The following is a 9,618-nucleotide window of genomic DNA, read 5'->3' on the forward strand; positions in this document are numbered from 1 at the left end:
GCGGGGTGCAGGGGGATCACTGCGGGCACGGGCGGGATCACTGCGGAGGGCATTTGGGGGGATCACTGGAAGTTTCAGCGGGATCACTGGGGGTGTCAGCGGGATCACAGTGCGGGTGCAGGGCACTGCCCCACTCCCCAGCCCCGACCGCTGCCCAGCCGGCTCCCGGCTCGGTGAGCGCCGCTGCCGCGGGCTCGGGCGGCCGTGAGGCGGAGCCAGGCCGGGCCCGCCCCGCTCCGTCACTGCCGGGCCCGCCATGGCGTCCGGGCCCGCGGGCCGCGCCGCCGAGGAGCCGCCGCCGCCAGAGCCGCCCGCCGAGCAGAAGTCGCCGCCGCTGCCGCCCCGCGCAGGAGGAGTTCTCCTTCCTGCCGCTCGTCCACGACATCATCAAATGGTAACGGCGGGGCACCGCCACCCCCCGCCCCGCCGGCACCGCGGCCCTGCCGCAGCCGCCCCACTCGGACGGTGCTGCCTCACACCAGAGCCCTCGGGAGGAGCAGGGCTAAGGGGTCCCCTCGCCAGTGATGTTCTCCAAGTCACAGCATCCTCGGGGATGCCCTGCATAGGGAGTGAGGCAATGGGATGCCCTCTCTAGTGATGCTCACCCGGCTGCCAGCATCCCCAGGATGCTCTGAATGGGGAGCAGGACAATGGGGTTCCCCCCCCAGTGATGTTCTGCCAGCCGCAGCATCCGTAGGATGCCCTGGACAGGGAGCAGAGTTATGGGTTTCCCTCTTTAACTTGTTTTCACATCCTTAACATTCTCAGCATCCTCATCATGCCTTGAACAGGGAGCTGGGCTATTGGATCCTCCCTCGAGTGATGCTCTCCCAGCTCCCACTTCCCCAGGATGTCCTGAACAGGAAGCAGGGCAATGGGGTCACCCTTCTGGCAATGCTCTCCAACCTCCCAGAATCTCCTTTGCCCTTTTTATCTCAGTTGGAGCTCCTGGGAAGAGTGTTGGAGAGAGCTGGCACAGCCCCAAGTGCATCTTTGCTCTGAGTCGTGCCAGTACCTGGGTGGTGTTGGGGTCACCTGAGCAGTGCCGGTGCTGCCATGGCCCAGGTACACTGCCCTGTACAGTGTGTGTCTGGAGCAGGAGCACTGTTTGTCCGCTGGGTTATTGCTCCAGAGAACTGTACTCTTTGACTGATAACAGCCTCAGAAAGTACAGGCTGTGCGTCAGGAATGCAGCCCATTTCTGGGCAGTTTTAAAAAGGAGGACAGCTTCCCCAGTGGGACGTACACTGTTTTCTTCCCAACTCGAGATAAGCCCTGTACCGGTGAAAGGTGCTGTACAAGTATCCTGAGAACTGATGTGTTTCTGGCCCAGGATAACCCCTCCAGAGATGCTCATCTGAGTTCCCAGAAAGGGAATGGCTCTGCCATGGAAATTCATCCAGGCAGACTCACCTGGGCACTCTGCAGGGTGAGGCAGTGAGCATGGGAAGCATGAATTGCCTTCATCCTACCCTTTTCCCTGGGCACTCATTTAGGAGCTGCTTTGTGTCCTGCTGATGTTTCACTTGGACCAAGCATGTCTGAAAGGTGAGGGAGGTTCATCCTTAATGGCTCTGCAGCCCAGTCCATGGGAATGGACACCCTTGACACACCAGTCCAGAATGGGCATGAGAACACAAACCCTGTGATTTTGTTCAGTTTCCCCATTGTGCTAGGTGAGGGCCATCAAGTTGCCCCCTGACCTTGATTCTGCTGATGTGTGCAGACCACAGAGTGAGGCTAAATCCCCTGGCAGGTGCGTGTGTGTAAATCAGCAAAGTGGGCAGTAGCCATGGGCTGAGACCTCGCAGATTCTGGTGTGTCACTGATCAGGTCATAGTGACTCACAAATGACAGTCCCAGGGATATCTTGAACCCTGTCCCACCAAGCCACCCACTCCTGCTGCCGAGCTACCTCCCTTGGCTTCATGTGTGGCATTTCCCTGGCAGCTCGAGCCAACATAGGTGCTGAACGATGTGGCAGAAGGGTGGCACCACAGCGGCCAGCGGTGGGATGTTGTGCCTCCTGTCCCTGACAGATGGCAAACGGGCTGTCCTCTAACACTGCCTCAAGTGGCAGAGCCCAGCCCTGCCGCTCTGACACTGACTCAGCCATGAAGACACATCTCCAAGGTGACTCTGTGCTCCAGAGCGAGGATGTATCGCATAAATTTGCTGACATTCAAGGACGGGTGCTGTTTCCTGTTGTTTCGGTTTGGAGAAAGTTTTCCTAAACAGGGTCTGCTGATATTTTCAGCCTTGTACAGTTAATGGCATCACTGCTGCGGTCTCACTGTGTGGCTCCACCGATGGTGGTTTGTGCTGGTGTGGTGAAGAGCACTGTGCCTTAAGGCAGGTTTTGTGCCCAGGCTGTGGTTGGATGTTGTGTTGAATCCTGTGTTAGTGCAGGCAGCCGCAGGCTCTTCCCGCACCTCATCACTCTCACCTCTCCATGCCACCAAACAGGGAATTGCTTCATTGATTGATCCAGCAGGAAAACCACCCATCAGGAAAAAAACCCCCCCAAGCCTAAAATATTTATGCCTTTGGATCAACCAGGCAACAGGCAGCTGTCAGTTCTCTTTGCATGGAGAAGGGAATGAGATGTGGGGAGGACATCCCTGTCAAAGCCAGCCTGCAGCTGTGGTGGATTAAAGGCAGTGTCACCCCATCCTTCCCCAGATGTGCCGTGGGGCTGGTTGTGTGTGTGTGCCTGTATTTTTCCACTGCCGACCTGGCCCTGAGTGCCTGCATAATGGGGAGACATTATGGTACCAGCTGCAGTTTTATTTAGAAGGGAGTAATGAATATTTTGTTCCAACAGGCTTTTGAAACAAGCGGCAGCCATCTGCTTAAAAGTTTTGCTCTCAGCCATGTCACGATTCCCCAAAGTTATAATCGAGCACCTCTCTGCCCTGGTCATGCCAAGCAGATTTATTTTTAGGTCTGGCTATTGAACAGGCTCCCAGTTTTTCAAAGACCATTAGAATCCCACTCTCCCTATTAACAGGCGGCCTGGAAGCGGGGACTTGCTTTTGCCTGGAATCAGTAAAAGTTCTTGCTGGTGCTAACAAAGCTGAGTCAGATACTAATGAGGGTTCAAGGGCAGACGCTGCCTCAGACGACACTGAGCCTTGAAAAGCACAGAGCTGGCTGCAGAGCCAATTCTGCTGCTCTTAAAAAAAAAAACCCAGACCAACCCAAAAACCCCCCACCGCTTCTCTTTTATTAAGTATAAATCCCCAAGGACTCGTTTTAAAGTTCCAAAGTACCATTTTCTCTGCCTTTGGACACTCTCTGACACTTTGGGGAACAGTTTCTGTTTTTTGCTGTCAAGCTGTTTGACTGCATTGATTTTTTTGTGTTACAGTGTGGAACAGCAACAGGTCACGGGTGAGACTGAGATCTTTTTTTCCAGGTGACTACACACGACACACATGCAATCTTACCTTCCCCAAAGAGAGGTACAGGAGTTCAGAGGAAGAATTTAGCCTGCTCCAGGGTGATGTTTGAAAGCTGCAGAGCAGCTCCTAACCTGTTTAATGCATCCTGAGATGACAGGCTTGTGTGCTGGAAATTTGCAGGAAACCAGTTTGCCCATAAGCTACCCAGTCTGTATATCCATCTGTGTCCTTTTATTGGGATAGGTGAATCAGGTGTGTGCAGCTAGATACCAAGAGCAATTTTCCTAGTGAATTCCAGTTTAAACCCTGGCTGTATTGGAAATTGCAGCATTTTCAGTAGGAGAATTCACAGTGTCTTGATTTTCTCTCCTCTGCAGCATGGACAAGGACAGCCAGGATGTTCACCAGGTACTGAATGAGCTCAAGAACAAGTTCCAGGAGATGAGGAAGCTGATCAGCTCCATGCCTGGCATCGGGGTGAGCCCAGAGCAGCAGCAGCAGCAGCTGCAGAACCTGCGGGAGCAGGTCCGGACCAAAAACGAGCTGCTGCAGAAGTACAAGAGCCTTTGCATGTTTGAAATCCCCAAGGAGTAGGAAAGGCACAGCTCCACTCTCCGGGTCTGAGATACCTCCTCTTCAGGCTGAACAGGGTGGCAGAAGTTGACTTTTCTTAGGTTTTGGTTACAGTGCTGTGGCGTTGTGCCTGTGTGGACCGTGGGTGTGTGACACTGAGCCAGGACCGTGTGCTCTCCTGGGACAATGGCAGTGGCACATTCCCTTGATCTGCTGCAGGACTCTACACTTATATATCCCATCTCCTGTTTTCTCATGGGGTGGGGTTCTTCTTTTTTATGTTCAAACGAGTAGGAGACATTTTGCTTTCTCCTCACTTAGGGTCAAAGTACCTGCTGGTGAAAAAGGGGGCATTTCTGCAATTTTTTTTTTGTACTTAAAAATGGCCACACATGAGAAGGGAACATAAGAGGGAAGCATGAACTGTTTGGCGCTGCTCCTGGAAAGAGTCTCTGGTACACTTTCCATTCCCTGTGTGTTGGAAGAGGAATGATTGCTTTCAATTACTTCTGTATTTTTCTTTATAAACAATTGGTGGTTGTGTCTGAGATGAGTCAAATAAACATTTATAAATTCTGAACTGCCCCTCTTGTGTGTTCGCTGAGTGGTTGTGGGCAGAGCAGGGGCAGGATGTTGGCAGCATGTGGGATCCTGGGCCCAGCTCCAATGTCTTTCCCTCTTAAAACAGAGGAAGGGCAAGAATCAAAACAAAGGGCATAAGTGAGAAAAGCTTTTAGTTTTCCCATGCTAAAGTCAGGCTCAACAGGACAGGTGAGTTCCACATCCTGGGGCTTCCCACAACCACAAACATTTGAGCAGCTTGAACAGGTTAATTCTGCTCAGTGGGAGTTGGGATGGTTGCAACTCACCTGTAGCTCAGAGATTTACTCTGTCCCCACTGGGACACTGTACTAGTACTTTCTTTGGGAAGGTGCCAGTGTGTAAACTCTGAGTAAAGCAGAACATCGAGATAAACAAAGCACAATGTACACATTTTTTATTGCTGAAATTGCCTTTCCACCAGCCATTGCCTGTCCCAGCTCAATAAATTCCTGTGTCTCATGCCTGGACCATGTTTTCCATTCTTTTGCCAGTGGCTGTTCCTGTGAAATCAGACATAGGCAGAGCTGGAAGAAACAACTTGTTGCCAAAGAAATGTCTGGCACTTAGTTCAGGAACAAGTTAACTCTGTCAACTTGAATCCAAGTTTCAAGCGAAACTGAGGTGGTTTGCTTTGCAGTCTCACTCCCTCACCATTGTTTCGTGGCTTCAATATGATTTTTTTTGCCATTAATATGTGCTAAACACAGGTTTGTGCTGCTGCATGAGGGGGGAGCGGGGGTTAAAAATGAGCTGGAGGAGAAGCTGGAGCTGGGAAAAGCTTTCTTTGAAGAATGATCCTGTTTCGCTTCTAGCAATGATTACTGCAACTTGCTATTGGGAAGAGATTAAAAACCATCAGATGTAAAGGTGACCTTTTGAGCAAAGTACTTCCTTTACTCATATTGCAAAGTAAAAACAATATCCCAGCTGGGGTGCCAATGAATCAGTCTGTGTTGACATCATTAAAATGTGCTTAGTTAATCGGGAAAGAGCATGAAACACAATCAGCTCTTTATAACCAAGTGATGTCAGTTTGCTGGGTGACTGCAGGCAGTGACATCCCACTGCCCCGCGTGTCACGGGGCTGGCAGCACCGTCACTCAGCGTAGTGGAGTGAGGAAAGAGTGCTGGCTCAGTGACCCTTTGGAGTGAGTAACTCCCTGCGTGGCCCCTCGTTACCCTGGGTGGCAAAAACCCAGCGGCTTGCAGAGGCGGGAACCTTTGCACTGGGAGACGGAGAAAATGGGGTAATACAGGGCTTGAGTGAGAGGCTGGTTTTGCCACCTCACAGCTCAGGCCTTTTGTTTAGCAGGCTTTGCTATGGGATAGGGCAAGGAAGCAAAGACAAACCCACAAGTGTCATTTTTTAAAATATTTTATTAATTTGTAGAAAAAATAAAACATCAAGTTTCACCCACGGTAGAAACACTTGAAGATTCTTTGTTTTGTTCATGTCAATGACAAACAATACCTACATAAAGTGCCTATTATTATTTTTTTTCTTGTAAAACCCTTCCCTCTCCCCCCACCCTCCCCAAATCTTGCAAATCAAACAAGACAAATGTAAACAAGAATCAGTTTTTTGGTCCATCGGGGCTGCAACTCTGCAATGTCTTTGCAACAGCTTAGGAGTGTCTTCTGCATGTGTTTTGCAGACACAGATGAACACACAACACAGCATCAGAGTCCGTGCACAGTTTCTCAAGTTGAAAAAAAAAAAACAAGAACCAACCCCAAAGCCCCAGGCAGGTGCTGGCAGGCCCCTGCCCTCCCTCCTGAGGGCAGTGCCCGAGGCTGGGTGGTTTGGGAGGGAAAGAAACACCAAGGTCTGTGCCCTCCACACTCATCCTCCCACCTGGCTGCCCAGCAGCTCACCCTTTCCCCGTCTCTTTGCCCAGAGGAGGAGGCTGTTCCCAGTGACATCCCCTCCTGCCCTCCAAAGCCTCCCCCTTCGCATCCCTCGCTCCCAAAATGCACCCCCAGGGAGGGACATGATGAAAGCGGGAGGAGGGAAGCTGGGGGAGAGGCGACACCCTCTCTGCCCGGGTGGGCACCTGCCCAAAGTCAATTCGGAAACGAGCATCTTTCCCCCTCCTTTCCTTCTTTCTTTCCTTCCTTCCTTCCCGTGGCAAGCGGGGGCTCCTAGCTGATCACGCAGCGATCCTTCTCCTTGCCGTGCCCGCCGCCGATGGCTTTCTCCCGGATGTACATGAGGTCGCTGTGCACGCTGGGCCGCCGGGCGAAGGGGGCCACGATGCCGTACGCCTCCTCCGTGCTGCCCCGGCCCCCTTCCTTCAGCAGCTTTTTGCCTTTCAGCGCTTTCTTGTGCAGGATGTCGCAGTACTGCACCGAGACCTTGCGGTGCAGGTCAGGGCTCATCTCGCTCGGCAGCTTGGCCATGGCGAAGAGCGCCTGGAACATCTGGTCCAGGCTGCTGTTCCTCTTGGCCGAGATCTCGAAGTAGGCACATTTTTTGGGGTCCCCTCCCACCAGCTGCTCGATCTCCCGGGGCTGCACCTCCCGGTAAAAGTCCCGGTCGCCCTTGTTGCCGCAGATGACCAGGGGCACCTCTATGTTCTCCTTGGTTTTATTCTTCAGGCACGACTTAGTCTCCAGGATTTGCTGCTTCAGGCGCTGCACCTCCTCAAAGGAGTCACGGTTGTCCAGGCTGAACACGAGGATGAACACATCTCCTGGGGACAAAGAGGGAACATGAGATCGTTCCAGGGATAGGGACACACAGAGACCCACTCCTAAGCCAAACAGACTTGGAGAAGGAAGGACCAGGCAGCACCTGGGTCCTGCATCCTCCAGTCCACCAAGAAGAGCTGCCCATCCACTTGAAAACACAAAATCCTATCTCCCTCCTCCCAGGACTGGAAAAACATCCCCAAACTGAGCAGGAGTCTGGCAGAGGGACCCTCTGACAAGTACCTGTGAGGATGGAGAGGCGGCGCATGGCTGGGAAGGGGTGGTTGCCCGACGTGTCCAGGATGTCGAGCTGGTACACCTCACCGCGGATGCTGTAGAACTTGCGGTGGAAATCCTCGATGGTGGGCGTGTATTGCTCCTCGAAGCGGCCGGTGAGGAAGCGCGAGACGATGGCCGTCTTGCCCACCTTGGAGGAGCCCAGGATGACCATGCGGTAGCAGTTCTTGGCGGGGATGCTCAGCTCGGCCTCGCTGGGACACATCTTCTTGATCATCGCTGCCAGTTTCATTGACGCCGGCAAAAGTGCAGCTTGCGCCGAAAAGGAGAGGTGAAGAAGGAGGAAGGCGCTGCCTGCCCGGCTGCTCAGCCCCTCTTCCCTCTCAGGAAGGGTCGGTGTGAGCTCTGCACGGCGGCCGCCGCATTATATGGAGCCGGCAGCGACCGCCCCTCGGCGCGTCACGGCCCGGGGCGGCGGCGGCTGAGTCAGCGCCCGGCTCCGCGCCCGGCTCGGCCCGCGCCCCCCGCCGGGCTCCGGGCTGCGCGCTCCGCTCCCGTCCGCAGCCTCGTTCGCGCTCCCGGGGCTCGGTTGCCTGGCCCCGTTCACAGCCCGGTTGGGACTCCGGGTGTTTGACACCCCTGTCCCGTTCGCAGTCCCGTTCCCAGTCCGGCTGCTGCGCAGCCCGGTCCCGTTCCCATCCCAGTTCGCACTCCCGGTGCTGCCCAGCCCGGTCCCGTTCCCACCCCGGTTGTCACTCCCGGAGATGCACGGCCAGATCCCGTTTCCATCCCGGTTCGCGCTCCCGGAGTTGCACAGCCCGGTCCAGCTCGCAGCCCGACTGGAACTGCCGGTGCTTCGAAGTCCCGCTCTCAGACTTGCTCACACTCCCGGTCCCTTTCACAGTCCCGTTTGTAAACAGATCTCTTTGCATCTCAGCACGGGGTCCCTGTGCTTTGTATCCGTCCCGTTCTCAGCCCGGTGCGGGCTCCCGGCGCCCCGCAGCCGGCTCGGGGCTCTCGGGGCTCGGGGAGTGGGGTCACCCCGAGATGCAGGAACCGGGGACGGGGGTGCAGAGGGTCCCAAGCCGCTCCCTGAGGTGTTTTTGCTCCGGTTTACACTTGCCAGGTGCAAACGCCCGAAACACAGGAGAAAAGACCCCGTTCCGTGCCAGCTCCAGTGCGCGGGGCCGGGAGCAGAGCGAAGTCTCGGTCCTACCGGGGGCTGCGGCGCGGGCTGGGGGCTGCCCCCTTGGCGGAGGCTCTTAGGAGGGCGGCTTTCCCTTGACCCCGACCTCGACCCTGATCCCGGACCCTGATCCCGGTCCCTGTCCCGGTGCCGGGGCGCCGAGCGGTGCCGCTGCAGCGCCGGTTCTCCCCGCTAGGGGACAGGCGAGAGTCCGGCCGGCGGCAGCGCGCACAGGGCCGGGAAGGGGAATGGGAACGTGGACGGTGCCGTACTGGGAGAACTGGGAGAACTGCGAATGGTTAGCCTGGGGAAGAGAAGGCTCCAGGAAGACCTTAGAGCCCCTTCCAGTGCCTAAAGGAGCTACAAGAGAGATGGAGAGGGACTTTGGGCGAGGGCTGGAGTGACAGGACAAGAGGGAATGACTTCACACTAACAGATGGCAGAACTAGATGGGTATACTGGGAAAAAATTCTTCCCTCTGAGAGTGGTGAGGTACTGGAACAGTTTGCCCAGAGTGGCTGCACCCATCGCTGGAAGTGTCCAAGGCCAAGTTGGATGGGATGTGGAGCAACCTGGTCGAGTGGAAGGTGTCCCTGCCCATGGCAGGGGGTGGAACAAGATGAGCTTTAAGGTCCTTCCAACCCAGACTGTTCTGTGATAAAAATACATTTTTTAAAAACAGATGTTAAAAAACCCCACCAACCAAAAAAAGACTTAGCAAAAGGTGATGCTTTAATAAGGTTCAGGGCAGCAGAAGCCTCCCTATAACACAGAGAGGGACCTCAGGGACAGCCAGAACACACAGACTGGGGCAGAGTGGTGCCTTTCATCAGCACCACTTAGGAAATGGATGGTGCTGAGCTTCTCCTTTCCCCTGAGTGTGGTCTCATGCTTGGATATTAATTTAAACACTCTTGGAAGGCT

The 9,618-nt window shown here is 54.6% G+C and overlaps 2 protein-coding genes across 2 annotated transcripts; one reads left to right on the top strand and one right to left on the bottom strand.

The window, feature by feature from the left end:
• Positions 1 to 256: 256 nt before the first annotated feature.
• On the top strand, positions 257 to 4,561 carry MED9 (mediator complex subunit 9). Its single transcript, XM_039560645.1, is given in 3 exon segments — positions 257 to 339; positions 341 to 394; positions 3,782 to 4,561. Coding segments are annotated over 3 exon segments (354 nt in total). The 3' UTR covers positions 3,999 to 4,561.
• Positions 4,562 to 5,937: 1,376 nt separating this feature from the next.
• On the bottom strand, positions 5,938 to 7,917 carry RASD1 (ras related dexamethasone induced 1). The gene is made up of 2 exons (XM_010392325.3): positions 7,515 to 7,917; positions 5,938 to 7,273 (listed from the first exon to the last, which is right to left on the bottom strand). The coding sequence occupies exons 1-2, from the start codon at positions 7,798 to 7,800 to the stop codon at positions 6,723 to 6,725; spliced, it is 837 nt and encodes a 278-aa protein (XP_010390627.1). The 5' UTR covers positions 7,801 to 7,917; the 3' UTR covers positions 5,938 to 6,722.
• Between the last annotated feature and the right edge of the window lie 1,701 nt (positions 7,918 to 9,618).

This window comes from Corvus cornix, chromosome 14, assembly GCF_000738735.6.
Source record: "Corvus cornix cornix isolate S_Up_H32 chromosome 14, ASM73873v5, whole genome shotgun sequence".
NCBI classification, from domain to species: domain Eukaryota; kingdom Metazoa; phylum Chordata; class Aves; order Passeriformes; family Corvidae; genus Corvus; species Corvus cornix.

Excerpts from the sequence above, each read along its gene's own strand:
- RASD1 (XM_010392325.3), bottom strand. The coding sequence starts at position 7,800 with ATGAAACTGGCAGCGATGATCAAGAAGATGTGTCCCAGCGAGGCCGAG. Across the intron at positions 7,274-7,514 it reads CCGCCTCTCCATCCTCACAG|GAGATGTGTTCATCCTCGTG; the intron begins GTACTTGTCAGA and ends CTTTGTCCCCAG.